This window comes from Girardinichthys multiradiatus, chromosome 11 (genome assembly GCF_021462225.1).
Source record: "Girardinichthys multiradiatus isolate DD_20200921_A chromosome 11, DD_fGirMul_XY1, whole genome shotgun sequence".
In the NCBI taxonomy this organism is placed as follows: Eukaryota; Metazoa; Chordata; class Actinopteri; order Cyprinodontiformes; family Goodeidae; genus Girardinichthys; species Girardinichthys multiradiatus.
Genome location: NC_061804.1, coordinates 29,382,827 through 29,403,385, shown reverse-complemented (window position 1 = coordinate 29,403,385; position 20,559 = coordinate 29,382,827). Strand labels below are relative to the sequence as shown.

The window sequence follows — 20,559 nt, the reverse complement described above, 5'->3', positions numbered from 1 at the left end:
AATTTAACAAACATATAGAAAACCACATTATGAAACATTTAGCGACAAAGTATTGAATTTGGATAGCGAACTTCATATTGAGATTTTAACAACCTAATCAAAACTGTGGCCATATTTCATATTTTGTTATGATACAACCACAAACTTCAATGTGTTTCTTTGGGATTTTATATTTTACAAATAAAAGTTTGAAAAAAGTGGTGTGCTCTTGTATTAAGCCTTCCTAGTTAGTACTTTGTTACAGAGCTGCTGCCACCACCAAGTTTCACAGTGGTATCCACATATTTGTTGTATCCCTTAATGGTAAATGAACTGAACTTCTATAGTGCTTTTCCAGTCATACAGACCACACAAAGCGCTTTACACTAGAGCCACATTCACCCTCACTAACGCTCACACATTCATACACCAATACACAGGTGGGCAACTTGAGGTTAAGTGCCTTGCCCAGGGGCACATCAACATATGGCAGGAGGAAGCTGGAATTGAACCCACAACCTTCTGATTGCAAGACAACTAGTCTTCCTACTGAGCCACAGTCACCTCTAATATTCCCTCACCTGAGCTGTGGATCTATTAAGCTCCTCCAGAGTTACCACAGGCCCCTTAGCTGCTTCCTTGGTTTATACTGCTAGCCCTTGAATTGTGTTTTTTTTAAAGTTTTTTTTGGTAACAAAAAAAAAAAAAAAAGTAATAGTTAATAATAGTAATTATTATAAAGACAACTGTTTTATTATTAATTTATACTGAAAGATATTCTTAAATAAACTATTCTTTAGATTCTGTATTCAAATTCAGAGAAAGCACAAAGGACCACAAAAGTTGTTCTACACCAGGAGTGCATTGCAGGGTTATAGTTGTGCAGTGTGACAAACAATTCTGGTAACAGTAAATGATCTGAAATAAATATGTAACAAGAAGAGATGTAACAGCAGAAAAAATACTGAACATTATAAAAAAATGCATAGATACTAGCTGGACCACAAAGATGCTGTGTTTATGCTAAAAGTGTAAAACAAGACAAAGGAAAAAATTAAAAAGCCTGAGAGGACATTTTTTAAAACAACTTTAAAAGATTAAATCAAAAAAAGAAAAGATTTTGCCACAGCACTTCTTCAGATGTCTTGAGCTGCTGGTACAGCTCAGTGATCTTGTCAACTAATTTCAGGCAGATCTTTGGCACGGTTGGGACAAAAGATCAATTTTTGGTAAAGGTAATAGCAGCCCGCATTTGTGGCTGACCAGCAGAATTGTATATATAGGCTGTGGGGTTTATCAGCCAATATCTCCTGAATTTGGGAGTGGAGAAAGGAATGATCTCCTTGTGGTCGGTATCTCAAACCCACTCGTGGGATTAGCTTGGATGGCAATTCATGCCAGAGTGACCACGCTGACTTATAGCAAATGCTGGTTGTGTAATGGGATACCATCCCACAGCAGTGTTTGACCAAGCTGGGGACCAGCATGAATAGGAAACACCTGTCGTGCGTGGTTTTCCTGTGCACCAATAAAGCATATTTTTGGTTAATAAATAAATAGTTAAATTTCCAACATGCCTTTAATTATCCAAACCAATAAACGACACCAAACAAGAATCTCCAGCAAAATATGCTTACTGGAACCAAACCAAGGTTTTAAATAGTTTTGCAATTTTCATTAGTTTTTATTTTTATTTAGTTTTGACTTCACATTTTCAATTCTATTTTAGTTTTAATTAGTTTTTAGCATTTGTTTGCTGGTTTAGTTTAGTTTTTATTTTTGGAAAATGCTTAGTTTCAGTTTAGTTTTTATTAGTTTCAGTTATAGTTTTAGTCTTTTCTGAAATCAAATCTGGGGACATTCCAGCTCAGAGATTAAAATAAATAAATGTTATCAACATATAATGAAAACATTCCCACAGTTACAGTTTCATTTATTTTTAAATATTTATCCATAATTAAACTATAAAAATCAAGTGTAATAGTAGGAAAGTCTATCCACACTGTTGTTAGCATTTCCTAAGAGTAATAAAACAAATAAATAGCTGTGGTCTGTCTTCTTTACTCTTCTTTTTTCTAACACTCATCTGCTCTTTCCCTGCTCTTAGCTTTATTTTTCTCTCTATCAGTCTTTCTATTTTCCTTCTCTCTCCTCTTCTGTCAGATATTCACTATTCTAAAAGAGACATAATATAATCACAATCCTCTCCAAAAACATTAGAGCGTATAACATACTGAAAAATTACAATTTAACAAATACAATAGGATTTTTGTTTCAGATACCCTTTAGTAGTTGGATACTTTTAGATACTAGGCAGCTAGGATTATCCTTTCAATATTAATTTTTCTTTTATTGTTTAAATATTTTCTTCAGCTGATGAAATACAAAAATTGCCATATTTAGCAAAACGAAAAAAGCAACTAATTTTACTTGGAGCTACAGGCTCATACAACAGAAGAAATGCACATTTAACTAGGTGATTCTCTCTCCCTTCTCATCATTCTCAGTTCATGCAGGTCTTGCCTCATTCACCTTCCCTATTACTGACTCCTTTCAGTAACTTTCATATGTCCAAACTGAATGGAAAACACCCATCAGCCTGAGTTCACAAATCACTATAATAAATTGGCAAAACAACTAATAGCTTGTTGGTTTGCGATGAAAAAAATCAGACAGACAGAATCCAGCAATTGTAGAGCTCTGACTTGTTTTTATGCCGTTCTTCAAACATCTCATTCCAGTTCACAGCATGACATACATTCCAACAACAGGAGGGAGAGCTTCCTCCTGATCTAACACACCTGGCGTTTAAAGCATTGGCTCCTATCTGGACTAATTAAGGGGTGGAGTCAACCTTTACATTTCCAGATAGAAAAACATTTGTACTAAACTATATTCCTAGAAAGATATTTACATAATTACAACTAACAACTTCAAAACTAAAACAAAAAATATCTGGGCCCAATCAAAATCCAGAAAACATCTCCCCTCTCTCTCAAACAATGGATTTTCCCAGAGAGGCTGATTGAAAACACCAGGTCCTTGTCAGCACTGCTCATGGGCGCGCTTCCATGGCAACACAAGACCAGGTGACCTCAAAGAGAGGAGAGAATGATTAAAACAAAATATTAAATAAAGCAAATAACTTCCTCCCAACAAAGCAATACATTTACCAACTAAATAAGAATATTGGAAGTGCAAAAAACAGCACCTGTTAGGGAGGGGGTAAATCCCTCACATAGCTAAATCAGGAAATATAAACTAAAGGTCAACAAGCAATTGTAAAACATCTTACTCTAAACAAATCCTTGTTGACACTGTATCTCCAATTTCCTAAATCAGAGAGTTGTGCTCTTGTCTTCCTATTTGCTGTTCTGTTCGTTCATAAAAACTTGGTTTATTAGCATTTGTGTCCTCACATTCAGTAAAACAAAACACATCCAAGGCATTTGTGGGTTTGTTTGTTTGTTTTTTTTTACCATTTTTTTTTTTTTTGAATGTTGAATGCTTTCTACCCCCCGGCTACCTTAATAAGTCTACACACAACATTTCTCATTCGCCAAACGCTAAAATCGGGGACATTTCCAGGGAAAACTTTACCTGGAGACAGGCCGTCTAAATCGCAGACGTCTGGTCACCCTACACTACACGACACTTGGTTTTATCTAAAACGCAGTCTTATTCAAAGTAATCCCAATTTGGACCCTGGTGCTTTTTCCCAAGTTTTGCTGACATGACGCTAGGTGTCAGATGACTTGACTGACGTACCGGCCATCTGCTGGTGGAATGAGGCACAGCGGGAAAAGAAAACAACCCGTGACTAGACTTCATACTTATGCATGAGACACACAAATGAAAACTAAGCACATTATCTCTATAAATTCAGTTAAACTTAGTTTTGTGAACACTCATTACAGTTTGAGATAGTTTGTGTTTTTTTGCATAATCTCGTTTTTATTTTTATTTCAGTAAAGAAAAAATGTTTTTTTTACTTCTAGTTTTCGTTATTTCGTTAGTTTTCATTAAGGATAATAACCTTGAACCAAACACATATATAATGAATTTCCTAAAATTTTTTTTTTACGTTAAAATCTGGTGGTACAGGAAAGTCTGTTACTGGGTTATTTGGGCCATGTAGCTTGTGGGATTTCTAGCTTGTCTCCATGTTTTCCATACATCCATGTATTTTCTATACCCACTTCTTCGACACTGGGTCGCAGGGGAGCTGGTGCCTATCTCCAGCAGTCTAAAGGCAAGAGGCGGGGTACACCCTGGACAGGTCGCCAGTCTATCATACAGGACAAACAACCATGCACACACCCATTCACACCTGAGGAGATACTAATTAAGCTAACAGTCATGTTTTTGAAACAGGAGAGAACCCACGCGTGAACAGGGAGAACGTGCAAATGACCCCAGCTGGGAGTCGAAGCAACGACCTTCTTGATGCAAGGCAACAGTGCTACCAACTGCGCCACCGTGCGCCGTTGGTGCACTGCCCACTAACGTAAGGATTTTATTTTAAATATACTTTTATCTTACTTAAATAATTCTTAATAAGAAATATGAATAATGTGCATTACCCTTGATGTCCACCATGTGGAGACAGTGAAAACATCTTAGCAAAAACATTATGGTTGAGTACTGAGAAGTTTTAAAAGTGATATAAAGCCTTTATTTATATATATACACATTACAAAAAGGTTCAGTTGGTTGAATCTTTAAAGTTGAATATAAAATAAAGTTAAACTGTTTTGTTATATTGTGTCTATATATATCCATAGTTCACCCTGAAGTGTCTATTTTAGTGAAATTGTAGATTTCGTTTACAGGCCAGGACATCAGTATGGGTTTCAGCATGGTTGGTTGTTGATATTCATCAATAGTTTGTGGTGAACAGCTTTGTATTGAGCAATGAATGCACCGGGTTCCAAGGTGCCACGTCCGTCTTCATCCACCTGACCCATGATGATGTAGTTGCCACCTGACAGAACAGATGAGATAAAACATTCTGGTATATATGTTTTCTCATTATTTTCATACTGAGATGATAATGAATTTTCATTTTTATGAATTCAACCAGTTCATACCTCGGCGAACCAAGGGGCACTTCTTGCACTGTGACACGAGCTTAACTGCCATTGTCTCTCCAACCTGTGTGATGGTCAGCCGTCCTGATTTGTAAGCCTTAATGAGGGAGATGTTAATGGAAAGAGTGCCTCGGGGTCCAGGGGCCAAAGAGATAACCTTTCCAGTGATCACTGAAAGACAAAGGAGTGTTCAATTAAAACCAATCATCTGAGTTAGGACCTACAGCGTCCTCTACACTTATTGGCACCCTTGGCAAGAACTTATAAATTTCATTCTTAATCGAAGTAGCATCTTCTCACACTGAAGATTTTTTTTAAATCAACCATTAATTTGAGTACACTTATTCAGTGGGAAATAAACATCTCAAGTAATGGGACCTCCAATGCTGAAGATTTATACAAAAACACTTTTGCCAATAGGTCAGCACTTTCACAAAGTTGGTTGACACAGATAGAGGGATTGTTGACCATTCCTGCTTCTCTTCTAACAAATACATCATATTAGCTCAAGGCACTTCCTGTAAGAATTAAACCTGTGGACTGAAACATTCATTAAATACGGTGTTTTTTATTTGGTGAACCATTTCTGTGTTGATTTGACCAAATTTAATAAAGACACAATGCCTACAGCATCACAGGCTCTTCACCATACTTAACAGTAACCATCAAGGGCTTTTCCAACAGCTCACATTTAGTTGTATTTGTTCCTGACAGTTCTTGCATGAAGCTGCCCTGGGCAAGCCCCTGCTTCTCCTTAGGTGATTTCAAATTTATTTATTTAACGTTTTGTTTTTGAGAGAACAATGTTTCTCTGTAGGTTTACAAACCCAAAAAATGTTTAGAAGAGCCTGTGACCAGTGTAGAGTAATTCGCTCCAAGCTCAACCTGTCTAGAAATAGTTTTCAAAAACAGTTTTCATGGTTGTCTAAATATATGGTTGTCTTTTTTTTTTGCAAATAGAATTATGATTAAATTAATCTCAAACTGTGTCTTCAAGAATTTATTTTCAGGGATACATTTAGTTATGATTACATTTAGTTCGGTCTTTAAGAAAACAGTGACATGCCCGTATAACTATGAGCTGATTAGAAAACTTAAATAACGTATTGACATCAGCATCATTACCAGCAGTGGGGTACCGCCATATTTTCTTACAATATTTACACTTTGTACAGCATTGGTTGATGCCCACCTCCTTTGACTTACTGGACATGCCAAAAGCAAAACGAAACTATATGGGATTCAACTGACCTTTTTAAAACACTTGTGCCAAACCCTGTGGCACTCTGGGTAAGAGCCACATTTCCTATACCAGAAACGGCTACTGGTTGCTAAAAAGCCTAATTTTGGTCTCATCTGATCACACAGTTCCAGTTGAAGTGTCGGTAGCATTTGGGAGACTCTTAACATTTATGTTTGTGATGGTGGAAGAGAAAAATATGCTTTTTCTGGCATGTCCCCCAAAAACACCCAGTTACCGTCTAGACTTGCCAGTTACATAACTGTTTGATATGAAGACTTGGTCATGTCAAGATTCCAGTCTTTGGTGCAGTTTTGTACTGGTGAGCTTCAAAGATGTTACATGTCAGATTTTTACCCAAGAGAATCAGAAAGTCAAGTATAACCAGTTAAACGCTCCCAGACACCACAAAGGTAAGATATAAATAATAATGAATGCATTTTTTTAGGTGTTTTTTGTTCAAAGTTTTTTACACATCTTTACCAGGGGTAACAATAATGTTAAGGGGTATTGTATATGGTCATATAACACTAGCAGAAAACATACCAAATTCACTAGAGCAGAAACTTTTCTTGATGTTTCCAGCTCGCTTACAGGCTCTGGCACACAGTGGATTCTGAGGACCTAGAAATTTGAAGAACACATAGAGACTGAATTAAATCTATTATCAAGGTCTTCTGAAATATATGCACACATCTTCACCCACCTAGCCTCTTAGGATTTTGGTTTGCGACGCCTCTTCTTGTGGGTCTGACCGAAGGAGTCACGTATTTGGGGGAGGCGGTGGTGGGGACAGGAGGCTGAGTGGTGACAGCGGGTCGTTCAGACTCAGCAGGTTTGACTGCTCGTTCTGAGGGGGCAGATCCTGTACTGGGTCCTGAGTCGACGGTCATGGGCTGAGAACCACGGGGGATGCTTTTATAGTGGCCGAAGAATCCATCAGATGGCACACTGAGGTCAGACACGAACTGGACCAGCAGCTCGTTGCCACTGCTGATAATGGGTCTGGACAGGAGATGGAGCAAAGTTTAAGGATAAAGTTTTATAGCATTACAGTCTAGACTTTAAAGTATGGCGTCTTACTGAGGAGACTGATCGCCACAGTATTTCCCAATCAGGCGTGAATCATCTCTCTGTCCACCGTTAAAGAAGGCAACATAGTCAAACCGGCAATAGGTGTCAGCCTCCAGAACGAATTTGTCAAACTTCACCTGGATCACCTGGTAACCAGAAACAAACATGGAGGCAATGTGTCTCAATGGGAAAAGTGTCTTGCAATCAGAAAGTTGTTGGTTCCTCCTCTACCATATCATGACGTACCAATCTGTGTATCGGTATATGAATGTCAGTTTGTGTGTCAGTGTGAATGTTACTCTAGTATAAAGTGCTTTGATTGTTCACTATGACAACAAAAGCACAAAATAAATTCAGTCTATTTACCATATTCAGAACCGACCCAACCCGCAGGGGCCCCCATGAGGGCTTGAATTATCACAGAATACTTGTATATACTGTGTTCAGTCTTCTACCTATCATGAATCTGGGATTGAAGTCACATCCAATTTGATAATTGTTATAGTCAGTGATGAACTAATTAGGCAGGACCAAATGAACTGAATTCTACTACTAATAGCAGCTAATCAAATCATATTTATCTGCAGTTTTGAATTTAAAACATATAGCAAGATTTTTCTCAAACAGGTGTTTTACCATGTGTTGTGTTTCACTAATTTAATCTTATAGAATTAATCGGAAGAGAAAAAAAAGTTGATATTTCATACACCTGGTGGCCATATTGGATTTTATGGCTGCTTTTGGTGATAAATCAACAAGCATTCCAACTGGATACATTTTTTTCTTATCTTCTACCAGCACCTGTAGCCTCCCCAAACCTTTGTATGTGTATGCTCCCACCTTCAATTCTGCTCCGGTCCACATACAACCAAAGGATTTGTGAGTGTGAAAGCAGAAACAGTAATTGCACGCTGTAAATGAGTGTGCCACCAACCCTGTCAGGTTCCACAGTGATGAGCCAGGAACAGCTGGTCCCTGGTGGGTACTTCCTGTCAGGCCAGTTGGGTGTCTTGATCTCTCCCTGGGATTTTGTCATCTTCCCCCCACAGAACTGCTCGTCTGAAACAATTCACAAGGTGCTGATGATAAGCGAGGATAACATTTGCTCGGTGTTATTTTAAATGTTAGGCATAGAACTAGACTGATAATGTATCATACAATCTTACTTCATGTGACTAAAGTTTGCAGTCAGTTTTTTAGTCATGATCATAACCCTTTCATCATCATGGTACACCATTAGTATGAGGTGTTTGTGCTGGCAAGTTTCAGAAGTCTTTCTTTTTCCTCAAAAGTTACCATGCATTTGGGCTTTTGGGTGGTTAAATAATGGCAAAGTGTTAAACATGATTTGAGGTTGTATTGTCTAATTTTATTATAGGGACTAGATGACTGTATTTTCATTGCATACACATATGCAGATTTGAAAACAAAAAAAAGTTCCAGTTAATTTAAAGGTTTTAATCATCTCTCTGACTATAGATAAGGGCAAGTTTAGGATTGCAATTTTCCTGTAAAACACATCCTACTTACAGGGGTTGGACAATGAAACTGAAACACCTGTCATTTTAGTGTAGGAGGTTTCATGGCTAAATTGGACCAGCCTGGTAGCCAGTCTTCATTGATTGCACATTGCACCAGTAAGACCAGAGTGTGAAGGTTCAATTAGCAGGGTAAGAGCACAGTTTTGCTCAAAATATTGAAATGCACACAACATTATGGGTGACATACCAGAGTTCAAAAGAGAACAAATTGTTAGTGCACGTCTTGCTGGCGCATCTGTGACCAAGACAGCAAGTCTTTGTGATGTATCAAGAGCCACGGTATCCAGGGTAATGTCAGCATACCACCAAGAAGAATGAACCACATCCAACAAGATTAACTGTGGACACAAGAGGAAGCTGTCTGAAAGGGATGTTCGGGTGCTAACCTGGATTGTAAGCTGTCCCACTTTTTTGATATATGTATGTGTGTGTGTATATAAATATGTTTCTCTATCTATCTATCTATCTCTATTTCTCTCTCTCTCTCTCTCTCTCTCTCTCTATCAAAAAAGTGGAAACCGTATCTGATGGGGAGACGCGAATCGATGTAACACCGGACTTCCACCTGTTCAGAGCGGATCGCAGCACAGAGCTATCGGGGAAGAAGCGAGGAGGCGGAATCTGCTTTTATATAAACGAACTTTGGTGCAGAGACATAAAAGTGCTGGGGAAAACATGTGGTCCTGATCTGGAGGCATTTTATATAATCTGTAAACCATTTTATTCACCGAGTTTTCCTCGTTTGAGAAAAAACACATGGACTCTTTCATCATAATACTGGGAGATTTTAACAGCGCAAACCTCTGCAAAGAATTCCCCAAATACAGACAGCATATTAAGTGTCCCACCAGAGACAAAAACACATTGGACCATTGTTACACAACTTTAAAGGACTCATCATGCTGTTACCAGGGCTACTCTGGGTTTTTCGGATCATTCTCTTATTCATCTCATCCCAACCTACAGACAGAGACTAAGAGCTTCCAAACCCATGGTTCACACTGTTAAGAAGTGGACTGAGGAATCAAAGCAAACGCTAGAGGCCTGCTTTGAATGCACAGACTGGACTGTTTTCGAAACCTCAGCCACTGACTTAAACCAACTAACTGATGTGGTGACATCATACATCAGTTTCTGTGAGGACATGTGTGTGCAGACCAAGACCTTCTGCACCTTTGGGAATAACAAGCCATGGTTTATTCCACACCTCAGGAACCTGCGCAGGGAAAAGAAAGAAGCTCACAGCAGTGGTGATTGGACACGGTACAGGCAGGCCAGGAACAAACTAACAAAGGAGATCAAAGCAGCTAAGAGAAGCTACAGTGAGAAGCTGAAGAACAGCCTTTCTACTGGTGACACTTCAGCTGTATGGACCGGTCTGAGAAACCTGACTGCCTATAGGAGCCCCTCCACCCTTCCTGAACAGAATTCTTGCCTGGCCAACCGTCTGAATGGCTTCTACTGCAGACATGACAGGAAGCTGTTCATGCCTCAAATCATCTCATCCACATCCCATTCAGGAACAAGTTCTTCCCACAAAGCTACCAACGTCCTACCTTCAGATCCTCCACCTGCACTAAAGATCTCAGAGGAAGATGTAAATAGGCTCCTTCAGCGCATGAAAACAAAGAAAGCTGGAGGACCCGATAACGTCTCCTTATCATGCCTGAAAGCCTGTGCAAATCAACTCGCTCCAATCTTCACAAGGATCTTCAACAAATCACGGAGACGTGTGACGTCCCCTCCTGCCTCAAACGATCCACCATCATCCCAGTGCCCAAGAAACCCACCATCCTAGGATTAAATGACTACAGGCCTGTAGCCCTGACGTCTGTGATCATGAAATCCTTTGAGCAGCTCGTGTTGAAGCACCTGAAAGACATCACAGGCTCCCTGCTGGACCCCCTGCAGTTTGCTTACCAATCAAACAGGTCGGCAGATGACGCTTTTAACTTAGGTCTACACTTCATCCTGCAACACCTCGACCGCCCATGGATGTACGCCAGGATGCTGTTTGTAGACTTCACCTCAGTCTTCAACACCATCATACCAGACATCCTACACCAGAAGCTCACCCAGCTCAACGTCACAGCCTCCACTTGTCAGTGGATCAACAGCTTCCTGACGGACCGACAGCAGCAGGTGAGACTGGGGAGCATCTTCTCCCGCAGCAGATCAATAAGTACTGGTGCCCCCCAGGGATGTGTTCTATCCCCACTCCTCTTCTCTCTGTACACAAATGACTGCACCTCAGAGGACTCGTCCGTGAAACTCCTGCAGTTTGCAGACGACACCACTGTCATTGGTCTGATCCAGGACGGTGATGAGTCTGCATACAGACAGCAGGTGGATCAGCTGGTACAATGGTGCGGTCAGAACTACCTTGAACTCAACCCACTCAAGACTGTGGAAATGGTGGTGGACTTTCAGAGAACACCACACCCATACAACCCCCTCACCATCCTCAACAAACACCGTAGCAGCTGTGGACCACTTCAGGTTCCTAGGAACCATCATCTCTGAGGACCTGAGATGGTCTTCACACATAGACACTGTTCGGAAAAAGTACTTCTGTACTTCTTGAGGTAACTCAAGAAGTTCAACCTTCCACAGGAGCTGCTGGTCATCTTCTACACTGCCATCATTCAGTCTGTCCTGTCTTCATCCATTTCAGTGTGGTTTGGCTCATCCACAAAACAGGACAGGTGCAGACTGCAACAAATAATCAGGTCTGCAGAAGATTCGATGTCTAAGGTGAATGATTTAAATTCCTATACATCTGATGCTGTAGCTTAAAGTATACGATGTGATCTGCAACTAAGCCATGCTGGCAACAATTGTTTGTCCAAACATTCCTATGTATGAGCATTGCAATACCCTGCCACTCATATAGACAATTGATGAATGAATTGTAAGAGCGTTGCAACCCTGAGATACTAGATATACCACATATAGGCATTGTCAAAATAAGGGGAGATCTTTCCATGTAATCCATGCAACATTTAGTAATTTTTCACAGTTAACTCCATAAAAGTTACAATAAATATCCTTATGTGTAGTCCATGCAATAATTATTAAAACACACAGTTGAAGCAGTAGGGAGTGAAACAAGCATGTTCTCACATTCTGGAGCTGAGAGACTGGAGAGGCCTGTGTGGAGCCACATATTATCTGCCACATGTTATTTGTCTTATCTTTTGCAAACATATAAACAAGTATATCCCAAGAAATTATGTATGATGATTTTACATTCTTTCACATGTATTAAATGAAATTAGTAAGCTTTGATTAACAAGTTAAAAGATGTATGATTGAAATGTGGGTAAGAACTGAGAATTACAGCAAAAAAAACATTAAGGTTTGACATTCTCAATCAGCTATATATGAAAGAGATATAACGTTAATCATTTGTGAAGCATGAATGAAAAGAATGAAGTGATGGTTTTGTAACTGTGTTTTAAAGTAAAAAGCAGGAAGTGGAATGTGTAATACTGTGTAAAGTTTAAAACTGAGCAGATTAGGGAAAGAACTGTAGGATGACTGGGGGTGATGAGAGCCAGCTATATGCTGACAGTGACAGGAGGAAGGGAGGACGCGACTACAGCCAGCTGCGTGGCTATTATCGGCATCTCCAAGGCTGAGAAACAGCATCAGTGGGTCACAGTGACCAAAGTCAGTCAGTCATTTTCTACCGCTTATTGCATAGTGGGTCGCGAGAGAGCTGGTGCCTATCTCCAGCAGTCTATGGGCGAGAGGCAGGGTACACCCTGGACAGGTCACCAGTTGATCGCAGGGCAACACACAAACAACCAAGCACACACTCATACACCTAAGGGCAATTTAGAGTGACCAATTAACCTAACAGGCATGTCTTTGGACTGTGGGAGGAAGCCGGAGTACCTGGTGAGAACCCACGCATGCACGGGGAGAACATGCAAACTCCATGCAGAAAGACCCCCGGCCAGGAATCGAACCCAGGACCTTCTTGCTGCAAGGCCATGACTAAAGTATTGAGCAATAATCAAGAAGCTGAGCTGAATAGGTTGGGCAATAACTGAGAAGCCTAATAAGGGGCTGACTGGTAAAAGCATCAAGCACCATAAAAGCAATGCTGAAGGAGGGAACGGGGTTGTTTCCTCGCAGAAGACCAGCGAACAAGATCGGATGGAGAAAAGAAGCTTAGATGGAAAAGGAAACACAGCCCCACTGATCGACTGCATTAAAAAAGAGGATCAACCGTGTGCCCAGAAAGGACTGTGCCTCAAGATTAAGAATCTGATTTCATCTAAAGCCTTTTTATCCAGACAACAGAAGTGAACTTGATCGGTGAACAGCTGATTCCTCTAAGTTTCAGGCTTCTGGAAGTCCTGAATCAACCTCATTTATGTCTTCGGGTTTCCTTCAACTCTTCAGCCTCTGGAAACCACTGTCTTCGGAGACATATAACAACAAAGATCCTGTTTAACCATCAAAGCCTGGAGCATCAGTGCCTGCCACTTAAAGGAAGAAAACTGAAGATTAAGTCGTATTCCCTTCAAGAAACCACTCGTTGTTACCAGAAGAATCTTCTCCATCAAGTGCATGGAGGAGCCTCCATCTTCAAAGCCTCTCCAAACTCACTAGTTTCAGCATCAGGGAAAGACAGGTTGAGTTGATTGATTCATTTCTATTATTAAAATTATTTTGTGTTGCCAAATTTAAGCTGTTACTGACCCCTGCAAAAGTGTTACTAATTAAAGAAAGCATATAAAATTCTAGTTAAATCGTGGACATTCAATTTTTTGAGTCACTGTATTTGTGGTTTTTCATTGGTGGTAAAAAGTCTTGTTGCCTGGTTCCAGGATATTTTAGGAGGTTTTTATAGGTTGCCTTAGCCAAGTTTGTTAACACAACGCCCTTGGGGCTCGTGCCGAGCCACTAAAATTAACCTAGCCCATATACCAAGAGCCAGTTGTAATATTAGGGAATGAGCAGCCATGAACAAAAGTGACTGTTGAAAGTGTGGATGACTGTGATAGGCTACTCAGTCGTCCAGACCACCAGTTGAAGAAGGGCGAGACTTTTGAATGAAGGCTGTCAGAGGCTAGGCGAGTCATTTCCCGACACCAGCTTAAACAGAACTTTCATTAAAACTGCTTAGTAAGACCTTTCAGGTTTGGGGAAGTCCGGACCCGTTGGATGGAGAGCTGGTTTGAGCAATCCCTTTAGACATAGGGAAGTAGGAGGGAGGGGTTAGCTCAGCGGACAGCGAAAGCATCACTGCTGCAAAATTTAAGAAACATACATGTGATACATTGTACATACATTGGCCCAACAAACTCGATGTTCATGATTTCCAAAAACAATTTTAAATGTGGACTCTTCAGACCACAGCAAACTTTACGTAATTCCATCTTAGATGAGCTCGGGCCCAGAGAAGCTGCGCCATTTCTGAATGTTGTTGATATATGGCTTTTACTTTGCATGGCAAAGTTTTAACTTGCACTTGTAGATGCAGCGACGAATTGTGTTAACTGACTATGGTTTTCTCAAGTGTTTGCCTTAGCCTAAGTGGTAATATCCATTACAGAATGATGTCAGTTTTTACTGCAGTGCCTGAAGAGGGATCAAAGGTCATGAGGATTCAATGTTGGTTTTCGGCCTTGTCGCTTCCGTGCAGAGATTTCTCCAGATTCCTTGAATCTTTTGATAATATTATGGACTTTAGACCACGGAATCCCTAAATTCTTTGCAATTGTACGTTGAGAAATGTTCTAAAACTTTTGGACTATTTGCTCATGCAGTTGTTCACAAAGTAGTGAACCTCAACCCATCCTTGCTTGTGAACAATTGAGCAATTCTGGGATGCTCCTTTTGTACCCAATCATGACACTCACCTGTTTTCAATTAACCTGTTTACCTGTGGAATATTCCAAACAGGTGTTTTTTGAGCATTCCTCAATTATGCCAGTCTCTTGTTCCCCCCGTCTTAGCATTCTTGGAATGTGTGGCAAGTATCAATTTCAAAATGAATGAATATTTGCAACAAAACAAAGTTTATAAGTTTGAACATTAAATATATTTTATTTCTAGAGTGTTCGATTGCATATAGGTTGAACAGGATTTGCAAATCATTGTATTCTGTTTGTATTTATGTTTTTGACAACGTCCTAACTTCATTGGAATTGGGGTTATACAAAACAGTGTGAGAGCAGCTTTATTCCATATATGCAGTCAGCTAATAAGGATGTAATGAACTCAGATTGCTCTGACAGTTTCTGACAAGCAAACAATTTCCCTCTATTTAAAAGGAAAACTCCTTCCACTCTGCTTAGTCATCACCTCTATCCTGGTCATATCCGACTAATTGAGGATGAGCTTACGTTTCTAGCACTGATCCGGGTCCCCCATGTCTTGTTGTCCAAACTTTATATCATATTTGTCCTTGTCTTCTCTCTGTCCTAAGTAATCTTGATGTATGACGTTTTCCTTCACTGGTGCATATTCAGTTTAGAAATTTAACACAAATGCTTTGTTTTGAACACATTAGCGCTACAGGTAAGCATAAACTCTAATTGTTCATTTTATTGTGTTTTTGAAATGTGTGGTCTTGTTGGCAGGTGTCTCTAGGAAAAGTTTTATTGAAACAGCAAATGACTAATATTAATTCAAGACACTTAATACCCATCCATATCCTTTTGTTAATCTTATTTGTGTCTATTTTATCGTTTTACATGCTCTCTGATTGTTTTTGTCATTCAAGGTGTTATTATATTTTTGATAATTATTTTAAAAAAAGTATGTGGCTCATATCTCCTCAGTGTCCGTCCAGGGACCATAGGGCAGGTCTGTGGGTCCTCACACTCGCTATTGCATATTTTTGTGGAGAAACCTTGTATACAAATGCGCATCCACACTCATACTCACAGGTGTTAAGCTTCAGGTGTTGACAGATACACAGATGTTCTATATTGTGCTGCACCTCTCACTAAGTACATTGTAAATTCATAATTACCGTGTACTATTTTGTAAAAAAAAAAAAAAACTGCAGGTGTATAAGCAAGCAGGGTGTAATCTTGTATTCTCTTCATCCTTCATTCTCTCCTCCACTCTTTCCTCCTTTTCTCCCCTTTTTCCCTTTTGCCCAATCTCTCTCTTTTTTGAGCTTCTTTTTTCCTTTTCATTTCAATCTTTGTGTCCGTAAGAATTGAAATATTCCCAAAGAAGTTTATAATAAAGTTTCTTTTATAAATATCAAGCAGAGCTTCAAAGCATTAGCTGTGATGCTCCGCTTGTGAAAGTAAATCTGTTGGGAAATTTCTTGGCACTCAGACAACAATTCTGAGCGTTACTCTGCCGGACAGGACACGGTAAAAAAAAAAAAAAGTCCCAAAGTTTTTATTTGATTGTGTTGATGAGCCCTCACCCCTAACAAAAATGTAACCACATACCATTTGTATAAGGTTTTGTTCCACTGAAATAGGCCAAAAACCCTCTGGTCTGGGTCTCTCCATCAGTCACCATCTCCAGTGTCATGGTGTTTGTGGTTGATATCTGAGTGCCGGGTCGGAAAGTTCCACAGAAGCGACCGAGTTTTTGCACCAGGTTGGAATAGCCATTGTAAATATCCAGATAGTCGTAGCGACACTGTGAGTCAGCCTCTAGGTCAAAGATGCGGAAGGAGAGCGTGACCACATTTCCCTCTGGGACCTGGAAACCAGACAGATCATTTGAGAGTAAGAGGAGTTAGTTATGATCGAGCAAATATGTGGAGAGTCACTCACAGTGATCCGCCAGGTGCATTTGGTGTTGGGTTTGTAGAAGCTGGGGAACCCCTCGCTGCCAATGAAACCTGAATCTGCAACCAGGTCTCCACCACAGTAGAATACAGGCCTATGACGAAGAAATCAGTGAGACCATGATGTGGGCAGTATAGGAGGTCTGTGTTTCAGCTAAACAGTAAAGTGACCATTAGTTTGCTTTGGATGAGGACTTTACGATGCTTCTTATTTCCTACATTAAAATCTGCATTTAAATGACAATGCGAAAACGCATCCAAGTTCAAAACAAGATCAGCTCTGTCACAAAGGGATAATTAGAGAAAAATTAATCATGTTAACATTTATTTACCCACACTCCTACATCTAATATATGTTGTAGGAACATTTTCTAAAGGAATTCAAGGCCTTTCACAGTTGAGGAGGTGCTATAGATCTACCCCCAAAGGACTGCAACTGCAGAGATGGTTGTACATTTTATATAGGCTTGCCACACTTTTTAGATTGTCATTCTTTAAGCAATTTAAAACCATGCAGCTTTACATTTTACTTATTTAAAGTGTAAAGTACTTTGTCATGTGCTGTCACATAAAAACCCAATAAAATACATCGACATTTGTGGCTGAAGCATGACAAAATGAGAAAATAATTTATTTCGACAGGAATACTTTTGCAAAGCACTGTAGACGTGGACATATACACTACAGAATGAAAAACAACATAACAGGGAGGTATGTGGATCTTTCAGGACCTTTCCAGTCATACTGGAAAAAAAAACAGTCCTTCGCCCATAATTTCCCTGGAAAATTAGGAGAATAATGACCTCAGATATGATGAACCTAGAGAACCTTGATTATTTACTCCACCATAGTGTCATCAAGTCTAAAATGATCAGTAACACCAACTCTTGAAAATGACTTCAATTTTTCTTTTCTTTCTGTTTTTATATAGTTCTATAGTTTAAAATGTGTGAAGTCACCTGGTAAAAATCACTCATCAACACATCTTGGATTGGATTCATCGCCTGCCACCTGCTGCTTCTGAAACAAGTCTGGTTGGTCAAAATGTATTTGTTGTCCGCTGTTTGTTGGGGTATTAGATTTCATGGATTTTTCTTTTATATATGGGATCACTTCTGCTGGAGGATGTTCTGTCAGTTGCTTTACTTAGTAGCAAAAATAAAGTCACAAATATGGGGTATAAATATTTTAACCCCTTTAACAGCTGAACTTTGTAACAGATATCTTGAAAAAGACATTAATTTGTTTTCAAAAACCAAGAGGATGTTTTTTTATTGTTTTTTGGGAGGTTCATGAATTAGTTTTGTTTTTTTCTTCAGTAATACGTGGTTTTATAGTTGTGTCCACAAAAAAATCTATTTTTATAATGGCAAAATATTTTGCAGCTGAAACTAGAAACTTCAGCTGCAAAATAAAAGGTTTATTTCATCTTTATTTTTTGCAGTCAAAATAAACAACTGACTGATCATCTTCCAAGAATTGCGATTGCTTATCTTTTGCCTCGGGATGCAGAGACCTTCATTTAAAAAGTCAACTGGATTGAGCAAATAGGGCAAAGAGGAATGACATAGAGCGACGTCTAAACAGGCCTGGAATTGAATTTGTCTCACTGCAGCAGGGCTTTTTGTGGAGCTGTTACTCAGAGCACCCCAGTGAAAAGCATTGCCCAGATATTGGTTAAATCATGCAGTTATGACACTGTAGGAAATATATATCAAAGAGTAAAAAAAAAAAACTTTTTTATACATTGTTCACAATTTACTTTTTAGATCTTTTTAAAAGGGAAGTTGTGAATTTAGACATCAGTTTGTTATGAACCATAAAGTTTGGTCTCTGGAGCAGCAGATAAAGGACTATAGGTCTACTGAGTCCAGATGTTTTCTGTTTTGAAGGGATGTAGAGATGCCCCTGTCTTGCTCAGAGCCCAGTCAACGTGTCTTAGAGAGTAGTGTGAAGATCGGAGGTTGCTTCCATGAGTCAGGTCAACGTTCAGAAATATTTGGCAGTCAAAACAAGACCCAGGGTTTGAACAGATGGTTGTAAACTGATTGGCCATGGCCGTGGTTAGCTGTATGTCAGCGGCATGAGGTGTTTGCCAAGGTAGCGCAAAGAATGACCAGCCACATATTGTACCGCACACCGCCACCGCAAAAACTCAAAGAGTGACTACAAAAATATTAAGGACCAAAATGGCTGGAGAGGGTCAAACCTAAAGCTCTGGCTAGGGTTCGAAATCACTGTTGAAGGACAAGGTGTGCGGCAGTAAGATTTTATTTTACTTTGCATGTTTGTACTTGAAACTTATCTCATGTTTGTAAGCTCACACCGAACCATGAGACAGTAAGGATTAATAGTGTCACAGCACAGGACACTGATGGCTAGAGGCAGGGCATCATGCCATAACTCCAACCGTCAGTGTATTAAAGGAAACACAAGTTTCGTGCAGAGGAAAAGAGGCATTTTTGTCCATTCTTCTTTGCAAAATAGTTAAGCTCATTCTGATTGGATACACAGCGTCTTTTAACATAATTTTTAAGTCTTGATGCAGAACAATCATGTTTAAGTTTGGACTTTGACTGGGCCATTCTAGCACAGGACTTTTTTTTAATGTAAGCCTTCTCGTCCAACCCTAAGCCATTGCAGGTGTGGCGGTATGTTGCGGTCATGCTGGGAGATGAACCCTCTACAACAGTTTCAAGTCTTTTGAAGCACCCTACAGGATTGTTCTGTATTTAGCATCGTCCATCTTCCCATTAACTCTGACGAGCTTCCCTGTTTCTGGCGAAAAAAGCATCCCCAAAGCATGATGCTGTCACCACTTTGTTTCATATTTGTTTTACATCCAAATCCTGCTTTAAAATTCCCCACAATTTTATCCCTGATCTACTGTGTTCCTTGCTCTACATTATGTTGTTTGTTGGCCAGACTCCCCTGGGAATCTTTGGGATGTGGTGGGGATGATTTGATCCTCTGGTTCAATTTTCCTATTATGTGAGTCTTTGTTCAACTTTATACCTAATATTGGCCAGCAAGGATGGGAAAAGAAGGTGGCATAGAATTTGAGAAGGAACATCTTTAAAAATAGCTCACAAAGGAATTGACATCTAGCTTCATAACTGACAATCTAATTTTACAGCTCACTGACAATTTAAAACATCTAGTAATGATGTGATTAATTAGCAACAATCCAAACTCTGGCAGAGCTCACTGGTGGTCCGACATCTTTCTCCAGAATGGAAATATTTCCTTGTTGCAACTGTCGCCCGCAGGGATCAAAACCAAGCCAAGAGTAAATCTCTGCAAAGATGAAGCCATGACATAGTTGAGAGTTTTGACTCAGTTCTTACTCAGACTTTGGACCCCTGTTAAGTTCAATGGCTGCTAAGTAAACCCAAATTTTCCAGAGCAAGCGCCAGGTTTCTTTGGTTTGACCCCTCAAACAAAGCCATAAGCATTAACATCTGTGCAACTGAGCTAATCTGTACAAAGCTTGCCTCACAACCCCATTTAAAAATCATCAATGAAACCCAAAGAAACAAAAGAATTATTCAAAACAGAGTTTCCAGTCCTGAAAAGCAAGGATATCTGACTTTACTTATCTTTACCTTTGTCGCAATGAAAATCTCAAATGCATTCATAATCTGACAAGTACACGAGTGCGATTCCTTTCAGTGCCTTTTTAACCAGACGGCTCACCTTACCTGGTGTTATTGGTCGCCTGAGCTTTTGTCCATCCCAAACTCAGTGACAGGAGCAAGAGAAGCCCCCAGATGCAATCCGCACGCATCATGATACACAACTTGCGCACAAAGCAAAGCAGTCTGTTCCAGCAAAGGGAGAGGGGAACAGGATGCAGGA

General features: G+C 39.8%; 1 protein-coding gene across 1 annotated transcript; it reads right to left on the bottom strand.

The window, feature by feature from the left end:
* Window positions 1–4,631: 4,631 nt before the first annotated feature.
* On the bottom strand, window positions 4,632–20,559 carry pcolcea (procollagen C-endopeptidase enhancer a). The gene is made up of 9 exons (XM_047379916.1): window positions 20,403–20,559; window positions 16,688–16,796; window positions 16,355–16,613; window positions 8,318–8,442; window positions 7,393–7,529; window positions 7,016–7,314; window positions 6,856–6,933; window positions 5,070–5,240; window positions 4,632–4,963 (listed from the first exon to the last, which is right to left on the bottom strand). The coding sequence occupies exons 1-9, from the start codon at window positions 20,489–20,491 to the stop codon at window positions 4,833–4,835; spliced, it is 1,398 nt and encodes a 465-aa protein (XP_047235872.1). The 5' UTR covers window positions 20,492–20,559; the 3' UTR covers window positions 4,632–4,832.